The sequence below is a fragment of the Caretta caretta genome, chromosome 28, assembly GCF_965140235.1.
Source record: "Caretta caretta isolate rCarCar2 chromosome 28, rCarCar1.hap1, whole genome shotgun sequence".
Lineage (NCBI taxonomy): Eukaryota > Metazoa > Chordata > Testudines > Cheloniidae > Caretta > Caretta caretta.
Window position 1 is genome coordinate 8,611,539 of NC_134233.1, and position 27,453 is coordinate 8,638,991.

Consider the following 27,453-nt stretch of genomic DNA (forward strand, 5'->3'; position numbering starts at 1 on the left):
GTTTGAATCATAGAATCTCAGGGTTGGAAAGGACCTCAGGAGGTCATCTAGTCCAACCCCCTGCTCAAAGCAGGACCAATCCCCAATTAAATCATCCCAGCCAGGGCTTTGTCAAGCCTGACCTTAAAAAAAAGGTTTGGATCTTACCCAAAATACCAGGCTGCCAGCCAATCCTTTAGCCTCTAAACTAAAGGAAAGAAGGAAAGGTCAGATACATTCAGAAATCTATATATCGGGTTCTTCACAGTATTGGTGAGTTCCTGGCTTGAAAGTCCGTCTGGAACACATCCACAGTCCTTTGTTCAAGGCTTCAGTTTGCAGAGAAGTTGCTCCAGAGGTAGGAAGAGGGATTGAAGAGAAAATGAAGATGATGCAGCTGCCCTTTCTATTCCCTTTGCATTGTGGCTTGTACTTCCTGTGTCCCAAACACAAGCTTCACAGCACATGGCATGGAAAAGCCCTGGAGGTCTCAGTACACAGGCATACCCCTGCATGTCTTGCTGACTCAATAGGCGTATCCCCTTGGTTCTTTTCATGGGCTCATTGTACAGCTGATGACCCTTGACAGGCCAGTGAAGAGGCTCGGCAGTGCTGATGCCAGTCTGTCCGGGGGTGTCACCCAGAAACACTGCACAAGTCTGGAAATACAGATATACCCTACATGTCTATAACTCAACACAAAGGGGGTACAAAACATAGAAACAAAATGATCATACTTGGAAAATCATAGCATTTTCACTGACACCTTACATGGCATATCTAGCATGATTCACTGCAATTTCATCATATTGGTATTTTATTATTAATTATTATGATTAAAGTCTCTCACAATTCCCTACAGCGTCACACCTAGTAAACCAGTGAATTCCCAGGACCAGCTCCCTGGGTCCCTGAAGATGCTGAGCACTCTGCTTATGAGGGATTGAAATACCCACATATCCGCTGGGAACACACACAGACAGGCACAGTCTGTACCCTGTGACAAAGTTCCTGCCCTACCTTGGTGGGTCTTGCGCTTATGGGCGGATTTGCTCGCCTTGGAGCTTCACGGCAGCCCTCAGCTTGGCCGTTTTTCTGAACCCACAGTGCAGGTTGACGACTCCTGGGTCTGACCAGGAGTTGGGAGGATTTGGGGGGAACCCGGGCCCGCCCTCTACTCCGGGCTCCAGCCCAGGGCCCTGTGGAATGCACCTGTCTAGAGTGCATCCTGGAACAGCTGTGCGACAGCGACAACTCCCTGGGCTACTTCCCCATGGCCTCCACCCAACCCCTTCTTTATCCTCACCATAGGACCTTCCTCCCGGTGTCTGACAATGCTTGTACTCCTCAGTCCTCCAACAGTCCATGGTCTCACTCTCAGCTCCTCGCGCCCCTTGCTCCCAGCTCCTCACACGCACCTCACTAACTGAGGTGAGCTCCTTTTTAAAACCCAGGTGCCCTGATTAGCCTGCCTCAATTGATTCAAGTAGCTTCTTGATTGGTTGCAGGTGTTCTAATCAGCCTGTCTTACTGGTCTCCAGAAGGTTCCTGATTGTTCTGTTACTTTACCCAAGGAAAAGGGACCTACTTAGCCATCTGGCCTGACCCTGTCACAACCCCTACGTTCACTCTTCTAGAAAACTATGATCAATTATTTACCTAGTATGATTGTTTGAGGTATCATTTGAAAATGCATAATCTATAGAATATTATCCTCCTGTTAAAATATGTGTAGCAACACTATGTAAAATTATGAGATTTTACTGTATCATATTGGTGAAAAAGTTACAATTCTGGGGAACACCCTCAGACCAGTTCCTCAGAGACAGCAAGGCAAGCAGCTGGTCAAATTGCCATTCTCCAGGAGGGGGAAGGTGTGAAGAAGACATTTACATTCCTTCACAGGGACCACTTGAAGCTCATATCTACAACAGACAGCCGGTCACCATGACTCAGCTGAGAACTGAAGTTGTTTGTCCTACAAAGGACTGAATTATAAAAAGAGGGGAGGAAAATGCTTGAGACTCTCTCTCTCCCCCTTTTCCTCTGCTCATGACAGCTCCTGAAGAAACTGAACTTGGCAGCAGGGGCGAATTAGGGGGACTTCTGGCTGAAAGGACAGCCAGCCTGCCTCAGGATATGGTGAGAGAAACATTTGCTTTGTATCCGTTTTAGCTTGTTAACTTAGATGTTAGTTTGGGTTTTATCTTGCATTTCTTTGTAAACAATTCTGGCTTTTATACCTCATTACCTGTAGTCAATGAATATGTTTTTTTTGCCGGTAGTTAGCCATCTCATTTTATTGTTTCATCTAACCAGTGTGTTGGGATTAAAGTGTGTTGGAAAATCCATTTGGGATAACAAGGCTGGCACGTGTCATTTTCCACTGATGAAATGACAGACTTCATATGACCTTGCGTCGTTCAGTAGTGTGCTGGACAGTGAAAGATGCACAAAAGTCCGGGACCAGAGAATTTTCTGGGGTTCTCCTGTGGTGCACTGTAATTCGTGAGTCGCTGACTAACAGCGCTCAATACTGTGTAGCTGGCAGCGAGTTACATGCTGGAGACTGGGTGTTAACTGCCCAGGAGTGGCTGTTCTCACAGTAAAGCAGTGTAAAACCACCCCAGCTTGGGCAACTGAGGGGAAACAGCTGTTCAAGCAGTCAAGATTGCACTGTGGTTAATGTCACAGACACTCAATTTCAAAGCATCTCCTAAAACACAGAGAAAGTAAATCCAAGTCCCAGAAGTTGAAGACTCCAGACAGAGGACAAGTCTCCCTGGAACTGCTTCTTGCAGAGAGAGAGAGAGAGAGAGAGAGGTCCCGACACAATGAGAGAGTCCTGGGGAAGCTGGGAACACTAAGAATGGGCTGGTGGGGTTCAGTGGAGAAAGGGAACAGGAAGGGCAGGGATATCACTGAATGCAGGATCTCAGCAGTCCTAGATGTCAGGATAGCACCTAGTGCAGCCCATTGGAAAGCATAATCCCAACTATACATATAAAATGATGGGGTCTACATTAGCTGTTTCCACTCAAGAGAGGGATCTTGGAGTCATTGTTGATAGTTCTCTGAAAACATCCACTCAGGGTGCAGAGCCAGTCAAAAAGCGAACAGGGTGTTGGGAATCATTAAGAAAGGGATAGATAATAAGACAGTACATAACTTGCCTCTATATAAATCCATGGTACGCCCACATCTTGAATATTGTGTGCAGATGTGGTCGGCCCATCTCAAGAAAGATACATTGCAATTGGAAAAGGTTCAGGAAAGGGCAAAAAAACCCGGACTAGGAGTATGAAACAGCTTCTGTATGAGGAGAGATATGTAAGACTGGGACTTTTCAGCTTAGAAAAGAGACAAGAGGGCATATGAGAGAGGTCTATAAAAGCATGTCTGCTGTGGAGAAAGTAAAGAAGGAAGTGTTATTTACTCCTTCTCAGAACACAAGGACTAGGAATCACCTAATCAAATTAATAGGCAGCAGGTTTATAAGAAACAAAAGGAAGTATTTCTTCACACAACGCACAGTCAACCTGGGGAACTCCTTGCCAGAGGACGTTGTGAAGGCCAAGATTATAATAGGGTTACAAAAAAAAAAACACACACCATGAGAAATCTATTGAGGACAGGTCCATGACTGGTTATTAGCCAGGATGGGCAGGGATGGTGTCCCTAACTCCTGTTTGTCATAAGCTGTGAATGGGTGACAGGAGATGAATCACTTCATGATTCCCTGGTCTGTTCATTCCCTCTGGGACACCCGGTGCTGGTCACTGTCGGAAGACAGGACACTGGGCTAGATGGACCTTTGGTCTGTCCCAGTGTGGCCGTTCTTAAATACCAGGGAACCTAGTGAGTCCAGTGCAATGGGAGGGAGTAGGAAAATCCCTGGGTGTGGAGAACACTGGGAAATTAGAAACTATCATTCAGAAGCAACAGACTCTAAATAGTCTAGAAAAGCAGAATGTGAAAAATAAGAATAAGAATCGGGGTCATGTGACTTCAGAAATGAGGGACTCAAAAAACCAAGTCTGCAGAGAAGAGAGATTGTGGCTAGTGCACATGGGGATGGGGGGAGCAACTCTCCAGGTCTCAAGGATTTTCACCAGCAACCGAGGCCATTGTCCCATGCACGGGGCAATCCGGAGCAGTGAGGAGTTGTGTCATCTGTAATCCTGGCTGAGTTTCAATGTTCTGCTGCTGGAGCTCCCTTGTCTGGATTCCCCCAGCCACCATTCAAGGTCTGTGTGATCAGTAACCCTGGACCAGCCGCTCTGACCCCAGCAGCCTGCTTCTTACACCCCAAGCACATTCTGGTCTGGGTGGAGAAGGCTCAGGGTTTGAGAGAAGGCCAGGGGTAGGAAGCTTCTGTTCGTTATGCTGGATCTTACCCCCCGTTTTACTTGTGCAAACAGGAGATATTTGACACTGTGCGATTCTGCTCCTGTGCTCTCTTCCCACAGCGTTCAGCAGCAGGGGAGGGTCTCTGGACCGCAGCCAACAGAGTCCCACCCCCACCCCGCTCAGAGCACCCAGGAAACACCAGGGTGAGGGGGCGAAGAGACACCCCTCCTCTCTCCCAGCAGATCCATCACACACCTACTAGCCACAGACTGATACCGGAGATGCTGCCCCGAGCAAGGTCTAGGGAGAGATCTCTTGTAGGAAGCCCAACACCCTCCTCCTTGTGAGGAGCTGGATATGAGGCAGGAGAATCTCCCCTAAGCCTGACTGGTGGCTTCCCCCTTCATATTTAAAGGCACCTACTGGTTAGTTGGGTCAGGCTCCAGCACTAGGAGTCTGGTCCTTTTTCCCAGCCCCATCTACGTGGGTTATTTTCTGTTCACCAAATTGGAGCATTTCCACCTCCGAACCTCATGGGTCTGTTCCAAGAATCTAGGCCACTTATTAAACAACTCCCAGCAGGTCTGCCACCCCCTGGCCTCCTCCCTTTCTCCACCCTGTGCATTTCCTGCCCCGCTCCAACCTCCAAACCAGATGGTGCAAACCTTCCCCTCTCCCGTGTATTTGCTGTCCCTCTCCCTCCTGCAGGAACAGATCAGAACCCCCCACAATAATCCCTACCTGAGCTGGCTCCTCTGCAGCCATGTCGCTCCCCTGTCCCATGGGAGGACGGGATGAACCGGAACGAAACGTGAGCGTCGTTCTGCAGCCTGGCCGGGCGAGAAGGGCTGTTGTGGAAGTTTAGGAACGGGCATTAGTTCATTTCACATCACGCTTCCCCCAGGCTCTTTCCCTGCAGAGCGAGATCTGAGTTTCTGCCGTGCTGAGAAAATGCTCAGTCTCTGGATTACAGCAGAGACCTGGCCCCTCCCGCCAGGCTAAGCCCACAGACACACTTTTAACCTCCTTTCTCCCTCCCGCATCCCAAAACAAAGTCTCTGAATGCAATCCTAGAAAAAAGCAGAACCAAAGGAGTCCCTTTCGAGGATTCCCTCGGACACTGACCCCACGGCAGCCACACCCCAGCAGGAGGGACATGGAGTCAGGAACTGGGTTTTCCTCTCTCTCATCCTCATCTTGTCCACAGGAAAGTGATTCTCCCCACAGTGCAGTAATACATCTGTCTGGGCAGATTAAAGAGCTGGAAATCTCTTTCAAAACTCTTTTATCCCACGGACCCTGTCAGTCTCTCTATCTCCTTTTCCCTGTGCCCTCTCCATGCCTGTTTGCTAGGAAACTCTCATTCCTGGGTTGTTTGCTCCCCCATGGCTGGATTTGCTCCTGCAAATGGCAGGAGAAATGGGGTGGGGGGCTGTTTGTGTAGAGTCATTTTATAGTCCTTCACTGCCTGCCTGGGATTTCCCCATTGCCTGCCTAGGACCCCCACCTGCCCTCCACCAGGATCTGCCAGCCCATTTGCCTGGGACCCCCTCCTCCTCCCAGCACGACCCCCTGACGCTTTACAGGAGGACCCCTCACTCTGCGCCAGGGACCGCCCCACCACAGCTCTGTGCACTGGGCATGGCAATGGTCCCAGGAGCCAGCTGGGCAATCCCAGACAGAGCCCCTGGCACAGCACCAGGCAGCGTCTAATCCCCTGCCCCACCTGCCCAAGAGACACCCACCCCCACTGGTCTGCAGCCAACAGGCCCCCAGCGGTACCCACCTCCAGGACCCATCGCCTTAGGGCTGGGCACATCAGAACTACCCCCCGAAACCCCAAACCCTCCAAAACCCACCAACCTGACTAGGGTCCCCCCTGCCCAGCCACCCAGAGGCCTCCCCCTACCATAGTGCCCCTTCAGCTCCCGCTGCAATCTCCCCACACAGACATGCATCCCCCCAGCAACAGTGTTCCCTCACAGTGTCTGACAAGTGGACAGAAAGTTATCACCACCCCCTGCTGGCCAGTCACACAGGCAGAGGGAGCCCGGGGGGACGCCTCTTTAACAGGAGAAAGGAAGCCATGGAGGGCCAAAATAACTAAGAAATTTCCATACTCTGTCACTAGCAAATAATGGCCACCGTGGATCCACCCCAGAGTTGGCTACATCTTTGCACTGCGGGAAGCCCCCCCTCACGGAGACCCTTTGTCATGGGGTTTGGGATACTTCTGGACCACGCTGCACTCAGAGGGACCTCCTCATCCCGTGCCAGCTGGAGAAAAGAAAAGGGTCCAGCCAACTCTCCTGTTACCAACTGGGAACCACCCATCCCCCAAACAGGGGGAGGCCCCTGGCTTTGATGGGTATTGAATATATGGCTTGTCTCTTATCAGCAAACATTTTTAACAGAGAGAAAGGAGGGAACAAATGATTCTCAAAGGAGAGGGAGTTAATTTCCCAACCAGGATGGAGAAGGACTCAGGGCGACGTTCTGGTTAAACTTGGATTTATGCTGGAAATGGCCCACCTTGATTATCATGCACATTGTAAGGAGAGTGGTCGCTTTGGATGAGCTATTGCCAGCAGGAGAGTGAGTTTCTGTGGGAGGGCGGAGGGTGAGAAAACCTGGATTTGTGCTGGAAGTGGCCCAACTTGATGATCACTTTGGATAAGCTATTACCAGCAGGAGAGTGGGGTGGAGGGGGTATTGTTTCATGGTCTCTGTGTATATAATGTCTGCTGCAGTTTCCACAGTTTGCATCCGATGAAGTGGGCTGTAGCTCACGAAAGCTCATGCTCAAATAAATTGGTTCGTCTCTAAGGTGCCACAAGTCCCCTGAAACTTTTTTATCAATCTTTGAGACGTACAGAGAAAACGTGTCACAAACTAGGCAACTGAGAACATGGGATAAACGCCAAGACCGGGGGGGATTTTATGTGGCTATTAAAGAACTAGCTGGAAAAGGGGGACCCTTTGTGATATAAAATCCAGCCTGTCGAATACATAAACAGAAAGTGATGGTCCCCCCCCACTGCCCCCGTTCCCCTGGGCAGCAGGGAGCCCTCTGAGGGGCTGACTGGAGGGGGCGGGGGAGGGAGCTGGAGGGCTCCCTGGGGGAGGGGAGAGGGCAGTAGTGTGGGATGGGCAGGTGGGGGGCAGGTGGGGGCTGGGGGCAACGGTGCTGCAGTTGGGGGGCAGCAAGTGGGGATTGGGGGCAGCCCCATGGGGGACACGGCCCCTCCCTTCCCCGCCCCAGCAGAGACCTGGCGTCTCCTCCCACCCCCACGCCGGGGCAGCCAGGTTGGGGGATGGCTCCGGGCTCCAACTTCCCACCGACACCGGGACAAATCGCTGCGGATAAAACGGGGGGGGGGGAGGAAATCCCGCCCCCCCACGGGATGGGAGTTTTAATGGACATGTGAGGAGGAGGGAGAGACGGGGGGGGGGATCAGGGGAGACGAGAGAGCGGATCAATGGGGGGGGTGAGGGGGAATTTACAACCACGTGGGAGCTACCCAGAGGGAAAAGGGGAAAACTGGGGGGCATTTGTGCCCGTGGGGGGGGAAGGGGATCCAATGAACTCCCCCGCCGCCCCCCACTTCCCCCCCGGGAATTTCCTGGCTGCACAGAGACAGTTCAACCCCCACCCCCCGCAACTCCGGCTTCTCCCCCCAACACCCCCCAAGGGACCCCGCCCGCCGGGCCCCAGTCTCTGCCCCCCCCCAATCCCCTGGTGGGGGGGCAGAGAGTCACTTTCCTGCCCCCCCACCAGCGCTCCCCCCCCCGCGGGGTCTCCCACTCACCGGGTCGGGGGCCGGCAGAGCCAGGGGCTGGTCCCAGCTGGAGAAAGCCCCCCCCGGCCGGGCACGGGGGGGTTAATGACGGGCCCCCCCAGCACAGACCCCGGAGGAGCCGCAGCTGCTCCTCCGAGAGACCCGAGACGAGGCAGCGCCGGGGGGCGGAGCCTGGAGCAGAACGGAGGCGGGGCAGGGCCAGGGGGCGGGGCCTGGAGCAGAGCAGCGTCTGGGGGCGGGGCCTGGAGCAGACCGGGGGCGGGGCAGCGCTGGGGGCGGAGCCCGGAGCAGACCAGGCGCTGCCTCGTGTCGCATCTGTCGCAGGAGCAGCTGCGGATCCCCTCCGGGGTCTGTGCGGGGTGGGGCCCGTCATTAACCCTCCCGTGCCCGGCCGGGGGGGGGGCTTTGTCCAGCTGGGACCCGCCCCGGTGAGTGGGAGACCCCGGGGGGGGGAGCGCTGGCGGGGGGGGCAAGAAAGTGACTCTCTGCCCCCCACCTGCCCATCCCCCACTGCCGCCCCCTCCCCGCCCCCAGGGAGCCCTCCAGCTCCCCCCCCCGCCCCCTCCAGTCAGCCCCTCAGAGGGCTCCCTGCTGCCCAGGTGAACGTGGGGGGGGCATCACTTTCTGTTTATGTATTGGACAGGCTGGATTTTATATGACAAACGGTCCCCCTTTTCCAGCTCGTTCTTTAATAGCCACATAAAATCCCCCCCGGTCTTGGCGTTTATCCCATGTTCTCAGTTGCGTAGTTTGTGACACGTTTTCTCTGTACCTGTCAAAGATTCCTAAAAAATACCCTCAACGTTTGCCCCACTTTTACTCGAGTTGTCTACTTCTAATTGAATATGCCCCTGAGAGCTTTCCCTGTCTCTGTAATTATAAATTACGACGAAAATCTCAGATTTACACCTTTTCTCAGGTTCCTGAATATGGATCTAAAACGTTTGCCAATGTTGCCCATTTCCGCTCTATTCATTGACCAAATAGTGGTGGGAAATACACTCAGCTTTTACCTCCTATCAACAACTGCTATAAAATCCCAGTCATTTTCCACTTTCCTCTCTATAATTTGCATAAATGGATCCAAAATCCCTCAGATTTCCACCCTTTCTCTTTCATTTCTGAACACTGATCTCAAATCTCAGGTTTCCCTCTTACGATGTCATCATCAAATGTCAATTAAAAATCCTCCTGGGTTTGGGGCTGTTCCCCATGTCTCTAAATCCTAGCAACTTGTCCTTCCTTGGGGGGAACCTATCGCCCTCCATGGGTCTCCGTGAGGGGGGGCTTCCCGCAGTGCAAAGATGTAGCCAACTCTGGGGTGGATCCACGGTGGCCATTATTTGCTAGTAACAGAGTATGGAAATGTCTTACTTATTTTGGCCCTCCATGGCTTCCTTTCTCTTGTTAAAGAGGCGTCCCCCCGGGCTCCCTCTGCCTGTGTGACTGGCCAGCAGGGGGTGGTGATAACTTTCTATCCACTTACCAGACACTGTGAGGGAACATTGTTGCTGGGGGGGGGGCAGGTGTCTGTGTGGGGAGATTGCAGCGGGAGCTGAAGGGGCACTATGGTAGGGAGAGGCCTCAGGGTGGCTGGGCAGGGGGGAGCCCTAGTCAGGTTGGTGGGTTCTGGAGGGTTTGGGGTTTCGGGAGTTAGTTCTGAAGTGCCCAGCCCTAAGGCTATGGGTCCTGGAGGTGGGTATCGCTGGGGGCCTGTTGGCTGCAGACCAGTGGGGTGGGGGTCTCTTGGGCAGGTGGGGCAGGGGATTAGACGCTGCCTGGTGCTGTGCCAGGGGCTCTGTCTGGGATTGCCCAGCTGGCTCCTGGGACCATTGCCATGCCCAGTGCACAGCACTGTGGTGGGGCGGTCCCTGGCGCAGAGTGAGGGGTCCTCCTGTAAAGTGTCAGGGGGTCCTGCTGGGAGGAGGAGGGGGTCCCAGGCAAATGGGCTGGCAGATCCTGGTGGAGGGCAGGTGGGGGTCCTAGGCAGGCAATGGGGAAATCCCAGGCAGGCAGTGAAGGACTATAAAATGACTCTCCACAAACAGCCCCCCCCCCATTTCTCCTGCCATTTGCAGGAGCAAATCCAGCCATGGGGGAGCAAACAACCCAGGAATGAGAGTTTGCTAGCAGACAGGCGTTGAGAGGGCACAGGGAAAAGGAGATAGAGAGACTGACAGGGTCCGTGGGATAAAAGAGTTTTGAAAGAGATTTCCAGCTCTCTCATCTGCCCAGACAGATGTCTTACTGCACTGTGGGGAGAATCACTTTCCTGTGGACAAGAGGAGGATGAGAGAGAGGAAAACCCAGTTCCTGACTCCATGTCCCTCCTGCTGGGGTGTGGCTGCCGTGGGGTCAGTGTCCGAGGGAATCCTCGAAAGGGACTCCTTTGGTTCTGCTTTTTTCTAGGATTGCGTTCAGAGACTTTGTTTTGGGATGCGGGAGGGAGAAAGGAGGTTAAAAGTGTGTCTGTGGGCCTAGCCTGGCAGGAGGGGCCAGGTCTTTGCTGTAATCCAGAGATTGAGCATTTTCTCAGCATGGCAGAATCTCGGATCTCGCTCTGCAAGGAAAGAGCCTGGGGGAAGCGTGATGTGAAATGAACTAATGCCTGTTCCTAAACTTCCACAACAGCCCTTCTTGCCTGGCCAGGTTGCAGAACGACGCTCATGTTTCTTTCCGGTTCATCCCGTCCTCCCATGGGACAAGGGAGCGACATGGCTGCAGAGGAGCCAGCTCAGGTAGGGGTTATTGTGGGGGGTTCTGATTTGTTCCTGCAGGAGAGAGAGGGACAGCAAATACACGGGAGAGGGGAAGGTTTGCACCGTCTGGTTTGGAGGTTGGAGCGGGGCAGGAAATGCACAGGGTGGAGAAAGGGAGGAGGCCAGGGGGTGGCAGACCTGCTGGGAGTTGTTTAATAAGTGGCCTAGATTCTAGGAAGAGACCCATGAGGTTCGGAGGTGGAAATGCTCCAATCTGGTGAACAGAAAATAACCTACCTAGATGGGGCTGGGAAAAAGGACCAGACTCGTAGTGCTGGAGCCTGACCCAACTAACCAGCAGGTGCCTTGAAATACGAAGGGGGAAGCCACCAGTCAGGCTTAGGGGAGATTCCCCTGCTTCATATCCAGCTCTAGGAGTGGCTAAGTCATTATGCAAGGTAACCTATTTCCCCTTGTTTTTTCCTGCCCCCCCCCACCCCCCGACGTTCTTGTTAAACCCTGGATTTGTGCTGGAAATGGGCCACCTTCATTGTCATACACATTGTAAGGAGAGTGATCACTTTAGATAAGCTATTACCAGCAGGAGAGTGGGGTGGGAGGAGGTATTTTTTTCATGATTTGTGTGTATATAAAAAGCTCTTCTACACTTTCCTCAGTTTGCATCCGATGAAGTGAGCTGTAGCTCACGAAAGCTTATCCTCAAATAAATTGGATAGTCTCTAAGGTGCCACAAGTCCTCCTTTTCTTTTCACAAGGAGGAGGGTGTTGGGCTTCCTACAAGAGATCTCTCCCTAGACCCTGCTCGGGGCAGCATCTCCAGTATCAGTCTGTGGCTAGTAGGTGTGTGATGGATCTGCTGGGAGAGAGGAGGGGTGTCTCTTCGCCCCCTCACCCTGGTGTTTCCTGGATGCTCTGAGCGGGGTGGGGGTGGGACTCTGTTGGCTGCGGTCCACCCAGAGTTTCCGTTTGATTGGCTCCTCTCCCCCACAAATAGTGGGGCTGTGAGTGGGGCAGCAGGTCCTGAGTGTGGGGCTCTTGCTCTTTCAGGGGCCGGTGACCTTCGAGGAGGTGGCTGTGTATTTCACCAGGGAAGAGGGGGCTCTGCTGGACCCCACTCAGAGAGCCCTCTCCAGAGACATCATGCAGGAGACCTGTGAGAGTGTGACCTCGCTGGGTAAGGGTTCCTGTCCCCTCGGTTCTTGGAAGGGGAACGGAAGAGATGAGGTTCATGCCACCCCCACAATGTCACCTCTCCTCTGTCCTGTTCCAGCATCACCCCAGCATGCCCGTGACACACACACGACCAGAGACCCTCCCCTGCTGCTGAACGCTGTGGGAAGAGAGCACAGGAGCAGAATCGCACAGTGTCAAATATCTCCTGTTTGCACAAGTAAAACGGGGGGTTAGGTCCAGCATAACGAACAGAAGCTTCCTACCCCTGGCCTTCTCTCAAACCCTGAGCCTTCTCCACCCAGACCAGAATGTGCTTGGGGTGTAAGAAGCAGGCTGCTGGGGTCAGAGCGGCTGGTCCAGGGTTACTGATCACACAGACTTTGAATGCTGGCTGGGGGAATCCAGACAAGGTAGCTCCAGCAGCAGAGCATTGAAACTCAGCCAGGATTACAGATGACACAACTCCTCACTGCTCCGGATTGCCCCGTGCATGGGACAATGGCCTCGGTTGCTGGTGAAAATCCTTGAGACCTGGAGAGTTGCTCCCCCCATCCCCATGTGCACTAGCCACAATCTCTCTTCTCTGCAGACTTGGTTTTTTGAGTCCCTCATTCCTGAAGTCACATGACCCTGATTCTTATTTTTCACATTCTGCTTTTCTAGACTATTTAGAGTCTGTTGCTTCTGAATGATAGTTTCTAATTTCCCAGTGTTCTCCACACCCAGGGATTTTCCTACTCCCTCCCATTGCACTGGACTCATTAGATTTCCTAGTATTTCAGAATGGCCACACTGGGACAGACCAAAGGTCCATCTAGCCCAGTGTCCTGTCTTCCGACAGTGACCAGCGCCAGGTGTCCCAGAGGGAATGAACAGAACAGGGAATCATGAAGTGATTCATCTCCTGTCACCCATTCACAGCTTATGACAAACAGAAGTTAGGGACACCATCCCTGCCCATCCTGGCTAATAACCATTCACGGACCTGTCCTCAATAGATTTCTCATGGTGTTTTTTGTTTTTTTTTGTAACCCTATTATAATCTTGGCCTTCACAACGTCCTCTGGCAAGGAGTTCCCCAGGTTGACTGTGCATTGTGTGAAGAAATACTTCCTTTTGTTTCTTATAAACCTGCTGCCTATTAATTTGATTGGGTGATTCCTAGTCCTTGTGTTATGAGAAGGAGTAAATGACACGTCCTTATTTACTTTCTCCTCGGCAGTTTTGATTTTATAGACCTCTCTCATATCCCCCCTTTGTCTCTTTTCCAAGCTGAATAGTCCCGGTCTTTTTCATCTTTCCCCGTACAGAAGAGTTTCATACCTGTAATCATTTGGGTTGCCCTTTTCTGAACCTTTTCCAATTCCAATATATCTTTTTTTGAGATGGGGCAACCACATTTGCAGGCAGTATTCGAGATGTGGGTGTACCATGGTTTTATATAGAGGCGATAAGATATTTTCTGTCTTCTTATCTATCCATTTCAGAATGATTCCCAACATTCTCTTTGCTTTTTGACTGCCGTGGCACACTGAGTTGATGTTTTCAGAGAACTGTGCCCAGTGACTCCAAGATCCCTCTGTTGAGTGGAAACAGCTCATTTAGAGCCCATCATTTTATATGTGTAGTTGGGATTATGTTTTCCAATGGGCTGCAATATGGTGCTATCCTGACACCTTGTACTGCTGAGATCCTGCATTCATTGATATCCCTGCCCTTCCTGTTCCCGTTCTCATAAAACAAGAAGAGCATCCAAATGCGTGTTTACCTTCATTCCCTCAGCGGTCCTCATGGGAATCCCTGATTGGTTCCAAAGTGTATTAAAACCTTTCTTAAAGGGTTACCTCTTGCTGGTTATCAGGTCCTGTGAGTTTGTAGCCCAGAAAGACCCCCCTCAGTCAGCTCAAACTCAGCTGTTTATCCCCCAAAAGTCTGTCGTCTTCAGTCTCCTGAATGAGGGGAAATCCGTCACTACCCCTTTCTGCGTTGGGTAAAGCTTCAAAAGGTGGAGCTCTGCATAACCAGCCTTGAGATCTGGCATTCATCACCCTGTAGTGATACCAGCTTGCACAGGAAACCCATCCCGCAGCCCTTCCTGGTATCATGTGGCGCATCTTGGCATCATAGTCTGTGAAGAATTCATGCTTTCAAGGGCTGGCTTAGATATACAGATAACAGTCATAATTAGGGCAAGAGTTTGCAGGCAATGAAAAGAGAGTAATTGACAAACGTGAGCAATATCTAATCCTTTAAAGCCTGAAAGTGCCTTGGGGGGAGGGGACAGGAGCCGGCTGTGTGGGAGCGGTGGGGCTCAGATACTGGGCATTGAGAGCCTAGAGCCAGCTGTGCGCAGGAGAGACGGGGCATGAACCAGCTGTGTGCAGGGGAGATGAGCAGGGGAGAGGTGCTGTGGACACGGCCGCGAGCAGCTGTGAGTGCCGTCCTCTCTGCAGCATGATGAGAGAGCCTGGCGTCCCACTGCCGATCCCAGACTTGTATGAGGAGGGAAGAAATTGGCATCAAGTCTCAGCCGCAGCCAGCCTGTGCCCTGGGGAGGAGACGGGTGTCTCCAGGGAGAAATCTGGGGGATTGTGACCCTGCGTGTCCCACCCTCCCTCTGATCAGCAGTTCCGGATATTAACGGTGATTCCAGAAACAAAGAGTAATTTTGGGAAAAAATGCAGTCCTAGCGACAATTTCCAGAAAACACTGGCCCTGGTTGTAACATTAAATCCGATAGTCTCAAGACCTAGGCCTGTGTTGATCAGATCTGTCACTCTGCCTTCACGGAGTTCACTCTGCTGGTGGGTTGTACCCCTTCCCCCATTCTGTGTCTGCCTTGTCTATTTAGATTGTAACTTCTTCAGGGCACGGGCCATCAATGCTTCTCGGTTTGTACTGTGCCTAGCAAAATGAGGACCCACTGTTAGTTGGCCCTTAGGCACTAAGGTAATGAATATGATTTATAATAATCATCTCCTGGCACTTTGAGCCAAGGAAGCCGGCCTTCGGATGTTACTACTTAAAAGTGAGCTGGGCTTAAAAGCATGGAATATTCTTTGTGACAAGTATCCCACAAATTCCACTGACCTCCCTTGTTTTCTTTGCCTTGAGCAGGGTTTCCAGTTTCCAGAACTGATGTGATCTCGCAGCTGGAACGAGGGGAGGAGTCGTGGGTCCCAGACCTTCATGGCTCTAAGAAAAGAGTGCTCCCGAGAGCTGCCTTCATAGGTGAGGCATTGGTTAAACCAACCCCAAAACTGTCGGTGAATACAGGAAACATTTGGGATGCCCTACAAAGACCTTGTGAGCTCTCCAAGTTCAGGATTGTTCCCTGCAGATGTGGAATCGTTAGGCAGAGGTCACTCATGGCTTCCCACCTATCCTGACTGACAACTGGCAGCAGGTCCCTCCCCAATCTTGCTGTCCCCTGAGATTTCTTCTGAGATACGGACCCAGAACTGATCCCTTCCTTTCTCTCCTCTGGGGAAGGTTTAAGGGAAAATCAGCTCCTGATAGGTTTGATCTGTCCTGTACACGTTTTCGTTCCTTCATCCCTTTTTCCATTCTTCTCTCTGAGATTTCCTTTCTCTCTGGCGCAGGCAGAGACTTACGTCTGGATTCTCTCGGTCTCCCGTCAGGTGTTGGGATGGTGAGTGAAAATGAGGAGGAACCCCAGCAGGAAGATGCTGAGCGAGTAGAAGCCCATGGGATGTTGTCAGGAAGGTCCAAAGGGAATGATTCTGGGAGCTGTGCACGCCCAGAAAAAACAAAAGCCTGTGAGAGTCAGCAGAGGCCAGAGGAAAACTTCGGTAGCCAGTCAGACCTTATTACACGTGAGAGAATGAACTTGGAAGGAACACGCTACACATGCCTCGAGTGTGGGAAAAGCTTCAAAGGGAGCTCGGACCTTCTCACACATCAGAGAATCCACACGGGTGAGAAACCTTATGGATGCCCTGAGTGTGGCAAACACTTCAATCAAAGCTCAGCCCTTATCACACATCAGCGAATCCACACAGGTGAGAAACCTTATGGCTGCCCTGAGTGTGGGAAACACTTCAAGCGGAGCTCACACCTTATTACACATCAGAAAATCCACACGGGTGAGAAACCTTATGGCTGCCCTGAGTGTGGGAAACACTTCAAGCGGAGCTCACACCTTATTACACATCAGAAAATCCACACGGGTGAGAAACCTTATGGCTGCCCTGAGTGTGGGAAACACTTCAAGCGGAGCTCACACCTTATTACACATCGGCGAATCCATACGGGTGAGAAACCTTATGGATGTCGTGAGTGTGGCAAACACTTCAATCAAAGCTCAGCCCTTATCACACATCAGCGAATCCACACAGGAGAGAGGCCCTACACGTGCTCTGAGTGTGGGAGAAGCTTCAATCAGCGCTCAACCCTTATTAGACATCAGAAAATCCACATAGGAGTCATCTGTAACAAATGCCTTAACTAGGGCTGGCCAAAGGTATTTTTTTCTTTTAAATCACATTTGCTAATTCCCACTTAGTGATCTGTGCCCCATCTTCACCGTGGTTACTCAGCTCCCCCAGATGAGTTGCCTGCTCCTGCCTTTTGCAGCTCACCCTTCTTTGGGGTCAGTCCTGTGATGTTTTCTATCAACTCCTTTCCTTTTGGGTCAAAGGAGCGTGTGTCCCTCCAGCCAGGAATGTTCATCAGCTCCAGGTGGGGGAGAGAGGTTTGTTCCCAACAAGCTACACTGAGGCAAAAACTACCCGTGCCTTACATCCACTAGGACTGTACATGGCGTTGGCTGCTCAAGTTAGTGATCTTGGTGTTAAAAGACAATTACAGTTGTCGTGCAGATGCAGCCGAGGTGCAGTGGTTGGCATTAGCTTTCCCCCCCTTGACCTGACCTAAACTCCATCACATGTCCTAGTCTAAACAAAGCCTGAGCATCACAGTTATACTGTTCCCCCATTTAAAAACCATTGTTAGTCATCAAGTTCCCCCACCAGGATCATATTGTTTCATTCCCAGTTGTCACAGTTCATCAGAGCGCTGTTGCTTCAGGTTTTCCTGAAGGCAGATATTTTTACTCCCGTTTTCCTCCCTTAAAATATATTGAAGTATAACAAAGAGCAGGAATAGGGAAGGGATAGGGAAAAATGTCTTTTCCCCTCTGTAACAACAGAAGAACATAGGGTAAATCAGAGGGATTCTCCATCACCATCTCTATCCCCCTGTTCTTCAATTGGTAAGGTCAATATTTCCCGAAGGGGCTGGGAAGAGGATTCTCTAGTAAATGATTTGGAACTAAGCAAAAGACCCATTCATTTGCCTCCCAAAGCAGTTGTGGCCCATGCCCTGCAGGAGGTTGCTCCTGAAGATCTTCCCTTCCTAATCAGGTGCATGTTGCCTCTTATTTGGGAAATGCAATCCCTTCCTAGGTAGAGATGGGAAAAATGGAAGTGACATTTCTGTTCAGCTCACTCCTGGGAGATGCTGTAAATGTGTAGGAAATGACATCCATGAGTAATGTGATAGAGCTGCAGAAAGACACCCATTTTGAGTAGATACCTGACATTTGGTGTCTTAGAGGGATTCTAAGCCGCACCTGAATTTAGTCCCTTATTTAAATCTGTGCCACCAGATTAAAGAAACAAAAGGGCATATTTGGGGGAGTTCTACCTCAGTATCGCTACTGGTATGTTGTGTGGTTGGTGAAGAATTCTACGCCAGAGCCGTGTAAAATTGCTACAACTAAGGTCAAAGATTTGACAAGAACTCAGGTAGAAATGAGAGGTTTGAGTGGTTGATTTTCACCCCAGAGATGGACGCTATGGTGACCTGTGGCCAAGGTAAACTGTTTTTAGAATTGCTCACACTTCTAAAGGATGCCATGATGAAACTGGGAACAACTGTCTTTTACCATTTGGATCCCAAGTTTCCTGAAGCACAGAGAGAAACAGCTGATTCCTTCAGAGCCATGCCATGCCTATGAGTCCCAAACTGGCTGCCTTGCTGGACAAGAAGCACTTCCGTGTTGGTTAAATGATGGTAGCCAATGAGGGAATGTAACAGATTCCAAGTTCAGACTGCAGGATACATGAATGCTGAGTCCAGAGTCTGTGGTTTGGTCTCTTAGTTTTGCTCTTGAGTCTAATGCATGTGTCTCACTTTTCCGCCGCCTGCTACTCTGAAAGATTAGAAAGTGTGAAAGTAGAGCACAGGTGGTTTTTCTCGTGATGCAGCCTTCCCACGTAGTGTGAGACCCCTTCCACCCACACAGGTGAGCCAGAGAGTTCCCCAGGGCTCTTGTTCGCAAAGCAAAGATGTCACATTAGGCAGGAGATGTCAAGATCTACAATGGTGATGGGCGAGTGATGGGAGCTTTTCTGGGTGGTTGTTGTTTAGTTGTTTTTTTTCCATGTAATTTTTGTTTTGTTTTTGCAACTAGTTCTTTTTATAGCTGCTGAGACCCTTGTCCTTTTGAGCACAGCTCCTTAACCCTCAGGCCTGGCTCTGGAAACCTCAGAACCGGCTTTGCGTTTTTTTTTTCATGTTTGCTATCTTTGGAGTTCGCAGGAGTTCCCCAGGGCTCTTGTTCGCAAAGCAAAGATGTCACATTAGGCAGGAGATGTCAAGATCTACAATGGTGATTGGCGAGTGATAGGAGTTTTTCTGGGTGGTTGTTGTTTGGTTGTTTTTTTTCCATGTAATTTTTGTTTTGTTTTTGCAACTAGTTCTTTTTATAGCTGCTGAGACCCTTGTCCTTTTGAGCACAGCTCTTTAACCCTCAGGCCTGGCTCTGGAAACCTCAGAACCGGGTTTGCATTTTTTTTTTCATGTTTGCTATCTTTGGAGTTCGCACATCCAGACGACATGCGGTTCACAGCAGCGGATACTTTGAGAAACCTGCTGGGTGAAGCAGGCCTTTTCCAAACTGACATTGGCCCAAATTCTGCCTCAGTTCAGCTGGATTGGGACACGCGTGTGTCAAAGGAGTGGTTCACACCTGATTTGCCCAGAGACCTCAGAGGAGGGGTAGTTAGATATAGGATAAGTAGGTATTGACAACAATGAAGTTAAATATAAAGGTGAAAGACCCTCACCTTGCAGGTCAACAAGCCTGTTCTGTTCTTTCCCTCCAATGCATCTGGCACTGGTCGCTCTCAGGTAGCACACTGGGCTTGACGGACCATTGGTCTGACCCAGTCTATGACCTGTCGTGCGTTCTTATGTAAGCCCTCTGCAGCCTTGTCTACACGGGCAAGTTTCTGCACAGGAAAGCAGCTTTCTGCGGTGTAACTCCCGAGGTGCGCACGCAGATTTCGTGATGCATGATAGAAAGGGGCCATGAAAGGGACACACTGCCGTGCGGGGTGAAAGTGAAGGAGCTGTGACACGCCTACCACAAGGTGCAGGAGGCAAACTGCTGCTCCATATTGGGGGCTAACTAACCCCAGCATCACGGCAAGAATCTACCTAGCAGCTGGAGAAAAAATATATATGAGAGTGAAAGACACCCCCACGTGGCCTGTCTCTTCCCCAATCTCAACACCTGGAAGATTGTCTGGAAGACTCAGAATTTGAACTGCGGAGATTGGTCCCAGGCTGAGAGGGAATTCAGTCTGTGTATTAAGATCTCAACATTGCCTGGAGCAACCAGTGAGTGAGAAAAGCTGTTTGATCCAATTCTTGCTTAGTATATTCAAATTAGAGTTTAGACTGGGAGTCTATTTTCATTTGTGATGTAACCACTTTTGACCCCTGTGACCAACAGTTAGACTCAGTTAAAATCTAACTTTCTGTAGTTAATAAACTTATTTTACTATTTTATACTTACTCCTGAGTTTGTCCAAAGTGCTTGGGAAAGTTGCTCACATGACAAAGGCTGGTGCATGTCCCCTTTATTTTTGATGAAGTGGCGAACTAATTAATGAGCTTACACTTTTCAAGAGAAGGCCGTGAGCCGTGTAAGATGGTACATTTCTGAGGTGCAAGGCTGAGAGCTGGGGAGATATGCTGGTGTCTCTGTATAATTGAGGAGTGGTTTATAGAGCATTCATGCAACTGAGTTGGGTGCTTTGATGTAAGTTGTTGGCCAAATGATCATAGAATCCTAGGATATCAGGGTTGGAAGGGACCTCAGGAGGTATCTAGTCCAACCCCCTGCCCAGAGGAGGACCAATCCCCAACTAAATCATCCCAGCCAGGGCTTTCTCAAGCCTGATCTTAAAAACTTCTAAGGAAGCAGATTCCACCACCTCCCAAGGTAACCCATTCCAGTATTTCACCACCCTCCTAGTGAAAAAGTTTTTCCTAATATCCAACCTAAATCTCCCCCACTGCAACTTGACCATTACTCCTTGTCCTGTCATCTGCTGTCACTGAGAATAGTCTAGATCCGTCCTCTTTGGATCCACCTTCATTTAGTTCAAAGCAGCTATGACATCCCCCCTCATTCTTCTCTTCTGTAGAGTAAACAATCCCAGTTCCTCTGGCCAGGAGGGATTTAAAGGTGGTTAGCCTTCCCTTTCTATTTATGACTCTATCCTACCGCAGGAAGTCGTCCTAAGTTACGCTGCTCCCGCTGCGTGAATAACAGAGCTGGATTTGACGTCGCTTCGGTCGACTTACTGCTCTGTCTACACTGGGCTGGGTCGATGGGAGACGCTCTTTGGTCAATTTACCTTTTTCCTGCCGTTCCTGGCGCAGTCCCAACGGCGACTGGAGAGCGCTCTGCTGTCAATTTAGTGGGTTTTCACTCAACCCCCATGACATCAACCCCCAGTGGATCCACCGCAGCAAACAGAGCCTACCAACCATGGATGTGTGTGTTAGTAGAGATCAAAGCGACTGTTAAATGTTCAAATGTATTGGGTGTTTAAACCTCCTGAAAACTCGTGGAATGTTGTTTGCACTGTTTTCACTTCTCTGTGTCCTGTTACGCTGTAATAGCAAAGAGTTGCCTTGTGTAGACCCCGTCACTAAATAAGCCCTCAAAGGAGAATGAAGGTGTGTGGGATGCAAGTGAAGAAAAGGTTCATTTCCAAAGAAGGGGTGGTAAGAAGCAGGATCCCTGGGCGGGGGGCAGGAGGGTGTGGTTTGCACTGTTGTTGCCCAGGGTGGGAATGGGGAAGTGGGCTCTGGCTTAAAGCGGTGTCAGGCTTCGGGGGGCTGGGTTCAGAGCTGGAGGTTCGGGTTGGGGTGAGGGTTGGGCTACAGTTTTGGTTCAGGGGTTTCGAGTTGGGGGGCAGGTTATGGGGTCAGGGTTCCAGTTGGGTTCCGGGTAGGGGGTGGGGTTTAGATTTTGGGGGAGGGTTTGGCCAGCAGCAGCATAGAAGTGCGGGTGGCAATGGGGTGCAGCCAATAGTGATAAGTCGGGGGTCTTTTAGGTCGTTTCAGTGTCAGTAGCACCCTGGGGTGGGGGTAGGGTCATGTTTACGACAGGGGGCTAAAGTGTTGGGGAAGGGGGTGGCAAGTTGACCCATCCCACTTCGCACTTCCCACACGGACACGCACAATACGTCGAAGGCGTGGACGCACACACGTCACACACACACGATGACACAAAACGGCACACAACAAGACAAACAAAAATACACACGATGCAAACACACACACAAGACGACACAGAAAGCATCACACACAAAACATCACACACACGACCCACAACATGTCACACACACACACTCAACACAACACGACCCACAACGTCACACTCAACACAACACGACCCACAACATGTCACAAAAACACACTCAACACAACACAACCCACAACACATCACACACACTCACACACTCAACACGACCCATAACATGTCTCACAGTCAACATGACCCACAACACATCTCACAACACGTCTCACACACACTCAAAGACACACAGCATGTTGCACGTACGTCGCATACACACAACTTCGCACACACAGTTTGTCGCATGTCGCACATATCACGTCACGCACTTGTCCGACCATGCACATGCACAACACGTCGCACGCACACACACGACATGTCACAGACACGACGCACACAACATGACATGTGACACAAAATGGCACATGACACAAAATGGCACACGATATTGAGACACACATATGACACTGACACGTTGCACGTGGAACACACAGCATGTTGCACGTCACACTTTACATGTCACATGCACAACACATCACACACAGCCTGTTGCACGTTGTAGACAGCACGTCACATGTTGCACACACAACACAGTGCACATCGCAGGCACGTTGCGCGTTGCACGTATACAGCATGTCACGGCTACACTGCACGTCGCACGCGCACATGCACAACATGACACACAACCTGTCACACACACAAAAATCACAGCAACACGGACACACAACACATCACACACTCAACAAAACACTCAAGAAAACACAGAACCATGTCTCACACACACACGACACCACATGACAAACAACGTCTCACACACACAATCACGTCTCTCACACACGCCGACACACGCACACACGCACAGCACACGGCGGCTCTCACACACGGCACTGACACACACGACGTCTCACACACCCACGACACGACATACAACACGTCACACGACACACAAGACGGCAGAGGACACGACACCGAAATCCCACCCCGGAGACGACCCCCCGGGCGAGAGCGGAGCGGGGACGGTCAGGGGAACTCGGTCTCTGGGCGGCGCGTGGGGCTGGTGTGGGCGGGAGGGAAGAGGGCGGCAGGGCCGAGGGCGAGATTCCCAGCCCCCGGCGAGCGCTGGGGAGCGAGGGCTCCGGCTCGGCTCTTGCAGCGGCTCTGGCGAGGAATGGTGCCGGAGCTCTCGCCGGAGGGGAACGCGGCCGGAGGGGCCTGAGCCGCTTGGGCCTCTTTCCAAGGAGGCGGAACCAGGCCTCCGCTCTCCCCGCTGCAGACCCGGCTGCCAGGTCGGCGCTTCCAGTTCCTCGTCCGCACTCGCCGTCTTCTCGTGTGTTCGCCAACTCGCTCTCTCTCCTCTGCTCTCCTGGTGCCGTCTCCCTTTGTAGGACCCGGGTAGGTGTGCATTCCCACAGGTGAGGTCTCGGGAGCCATGGAGAAGTCGGAGCGGACGAAAATCATGCAGGCAGTAGAAAGGCTGCTGAAAGTACCTGAAGAGACAAAGGGAATGAGAAGGGGGGAGTCCAGACTAAGACAGGAGTCTAGTCTGTAAAGAGAAACAACGGGAAGTCTAAGCTACAGAAACTCTTCAAGTTGCCAAAAGACATTTAGGATGGGAAATGACTTCTTGAATCCAGTCTCTTTAAGATCTTAGGCTTAGTATGTGTGTGTATTTGTATTTGCTTCGTAATCTGCCTTCTTCTGTTTGCTATCCCTTATAATCACTGAAAATCTACCTTTTCTGGTGAAACTATTTTTTCTTTATTATTATTATTATTATTAAACTCAGTTTGTGCAACGGGTGCTCCGTGAGGAAATGATTTGTGTGTTACTCCAAGGGGCCGCCCGGTGTCACTCTTGCTCCATGAGGGAAATGAGCATGACCTGAATTGGCCACGCAGTGTCACCATTGCTCCGTGAGGAAATGCTTTCTGCATGACTCCAAGTGGCCACCCGGTGTCACTGTTGGTCCAGGAGGGAAATGATTTGTGCATTACACTGACTGGCCACCCGGTGTCACTGTTGCTCCGTTAAGGAAATTATTTGTGCACTACCGTGAGTGGCCACCGAGTGTCACTGTTGCTCCATGAGGGAAATGCTTTGTGCAATACCTGGATTAGCCACCCGGTGTCACTGTTGCTCTGTGAGGGAAATGGTTTGTGCATTATCTGGATTGGCCACCTGGTGTCACTCTTTCTCCATGATGGAAATGGTTTGGGCATGACCTGAATTGGCCACACACATCACTGTTGCTCCGGGGAGGGAGGGATTGTTTGTGTGTTACTCCTGAGTGGCCACGTTGTGTCACTCTTCCTCCATGAGGGGAATGCTTTGTGCATTACCCTGTGTGGACACCCAAGACAACATACACATCACACACAAAACATCACACACACAAAACACGACACCGACACACACAGAGAGAACACGTCACACATACAGAAACACGTCTCTCACACACACACAACACAGGACACCGACACACAAACAACATGACACACAAATAAAATGACACACAAAACAGCACACAACACGACACACAAAAATCACACACAATACACGACACCGACACATACACACACACACACGAGACGCACAAAACGGCAGACAACGTGACACAGAAATCACACACGACACCGACACCCACACACAATACGACACACAACCCCTCACATGATACACAAAACGGCACACGTGACACACACACACAACACGATGCACAAAACATCGCACACAAAATATCACTCACACACACACATCACGACACACACACAGTCAACATGACACACGACACACAACACGAGACACAAATATCTCACACAACACATGACACCGACACACACAACATGCACACAAAACGGCACACAACACAGCACACACCGTCACATGCACACAACACGGCACACACCGTCACATGCACACAACACGGCATACAACATGGCACACACACACTCAACATGGACCACAACACGCACACATAAACACGTCACACACACACAAAACGACACACAAGTCACACACACAACACGTCACACGACACATGCAACACGACACGCACAACACGTCTTCAGCCTCCTTCAGCCTTCAGCCTCCTCTGCCCCTCCCTGCGCTTCCCACAGCCAGTCCGCCCAGGCGGGGTCCTGGGGAAGCCAGAGGGTCCTGCCCCCCAACTCCGCAGTCAGACGGGACTCTCAGCCAGCCAGGAAAACAGAGGTTTATTAGACGACAGGGACATGGTCTAACACAGAGCCTGTAGGTGCAGAGAACCAGACCCCTCAGCCGGGTCCATTTTGGGGGGCAGTGAGCCAGACAACCCCGTCTGCCCTTCACTCCATGTCTCCAGCCAGCCCCCAACTGAAACTCCCCCCAGCCCCTCCTCCTCTGGGCTTTGTCCCTGTCCCCGGCCAGGAGGGCACCCGATTCCTTTGTTCTCCAACCCTTTAGCTCTCACCTTGCAGGGGGGAAGGGCCCAGGGCATCAGGTGCCAGGAAAGAGGGTGTCGGCCATTCTCTGTGTCCAGACCCCTGCACACACCTGCCCTCCAGAGCTCTGCAATGATCATACACCCTTACCCCACCCCCTAGATCCTTAAGAACTGCATAGGGGAAACTGAGGCACCCCCACACAATTCAGAGGAAACATGAAGTCCCGCTTCATGACAGATGACTCCAGGAGGTGAGTTGCTTGCTATCCTACCATGTTTTTCTCTGTCTCTCCTCTAGTATGTTGGCCATCACACACACTCTGTCTCTGTCTCTGTCTCCTCTCCTCTCCTGGTGCCAACGATGACCAGGCCCCGGGTGCCTGGGCCCCATTTCCCCCCTGTGCTCCATCTCTTCCTGTATCTGCCTCGCGCCTTCTTCCAGCCCACACTGCCCACCGCTGCCTGGATGATTTCCCCCTCTCCTCCACTGCACCCCCCTCTGTAGGGTCCCTGTCACTCACCGTCTGCCTCCTCTCCTCCACCCCCTCCCCCGCTTCCCCACGGGTCACTCTGGGGGCCGGTTTTCTTCACCATCTTTGTGCGTGATCTGGAGGATGGGATGGATTGCACCCTCAGCAAGTTCGCAGATGACACTAAGCTGGGCGGAGAGGGAGATACGCTGGAGGGTCGGGATAGGGTTCAGAGTGACCCAGACCAATTAGAGGATTGGGCCAAAAGAAATCTGATGAGGTTCAGCAAGGACAAGTGCTGAGCCCTGCACTTAGGAGAGAAGAATCCCATGCACTGCCCCAAGTATGCCATGTCCCCGCCCCGAACCGACCCTCCCGGAGCATCCTCAATTCCACGAAACAGCTGTTCTGTGGTGGGCAGGAAGTGCTGGGAAGGAGAGTGGGGAGTTGCTCAGTGGGGGTGTGTCTCTCTGGGTGGGGTCTGTGTGTGTTTATGCACAAGCTGATTGTGATGTCACGGAGGCCAACAGCAAAGAGTGTTCGGCGTCAGCATTCTTGCCCTGCCGTCAGTCTGCCAACTGGCTTGGTTGACAACGGCTGGTGACCCAAGGAGCTGCTGAGAGACGTGGACCATCCCTCTGTCAGCAACTTCTTGAATCAGCTATTTCCACAGGTGTTTGAGGAACAAAAGGATGAGTTTTTACAGAAGGTAATTCCCAGATTCTTTCCCTGCTCATTAGATCGCACACGACAGGTCGGCGCCTCCTTCTCCTCGGGACGGGTGGGGGCGGGTGTGGCAAGAGGCAGGTCTCAGCGTTCCCTTTTGATTTGAAAGTGGCCATCTCTCAGGTCTCCTCCTGCTTCAGCCGGTCAGGTTCTTTGGAGGCAGATTTAGATGATTTTATCTTTCAGCAGACTAGTCGGGGGCAATTTCCAGGGATAGAACCAAAAGGGAAGATAACAAAACCAAAAAAGATAATAAAAACCAACAACCTTCAGTCTGACCCTGGGCAATTCGCTTCAGGGCTCTGGGCCCAACTTCCATCCTCTGTAAACAAAATGTTAAGAATGTTTCTTTCTGCTGCAGGGACGAAGAAGGAGCCGTCTGACACGAAGGGGAAGTGGGAAAAAGGAAGCCCAGAAGAGCAGGAAGAAGAGCGCACTCCCAGCCCCTCATTAACAAGCAGCTCCCATATGACGATGGTAATGATGCTGGTTGGCCGTGCTCATGGAAAGCATCCCTTGCTGTGTGTAGGAATATCTCCCAGGGGCTGAAAAGAAACACTCGTCAAGGGTGATCAACTCCAGCCAGCCTTTATCTGGGTCGCTTGAATGAGGCCCGCTTTGACAAAGGGGTTTAGGCACCTAAAGAATTCCAGAGGTGCTTTGTGGGACTGGCAGAAGTGCCTGACTCAGGTGCCCGATTCTGATGCACTTTCCATGGCACACAGGCACGGCTGAAAACCAGACCAGGCCCATCCCTGCCCTGGTCGGGGGAACCCACATATGTCCTGGCTGTGGGGTTCTGGCCCATCTCGTGGCACCAGGACCACTTGGAGACACAGAGAAAAGGAGTCTGCTCGAGAGCCTTAGCTAACAGCCTCTTGGCTTTTCGCTCCTGTGGTCGAGGCTCCTGCACTAAGCTCCAGAGGTCCCAGGTTCCCTCTCACCTGCCAACATCTGGGCTCTGTCCGAGTTACAAAAGCCTCTAGACACCTTTGTAACTCTTCCTCTTCGGGACAGAGCACCCTGCAGCGCATACAAAAGGCTGCAATTCTGGGAGCTTCTGACCCGCCGGGGGTCTGGAGTATGGAGGCGAGTGTGCCACTCCGCCGTGCTCCACTGCATCCTAGGATATCAGGGTTGGAAGGGACCTCAAGAGGTCATCCAGTCCACCCCCTTGCTCAAAGCAGGACCAAAC

At 51.4% G+C, this 27,453-nt stretch overlaps 1 protein-coding gene across 1 annotated transcript in view; it reads right to left on the minus strand.

The window, feature by feature from the left end:
* Positions 1 to 657: 657 nt before the first annotated feature.
* Positions 658 to 27,453, minus strand: part of LOC142070234 (uncharacterized) — an 85,072-nt gene continuing 58,276 nt past the window's right edge. The window contains exon 4 of the mRNA XM_075123789.1: positions 658 to 665. Within this exon, the coding sequence (XP_074979890.1) occupies positions 658 to 665 (8 nt within the window). The remainder of the gene's footprint in view (positions 666 to 27,453) is intronic.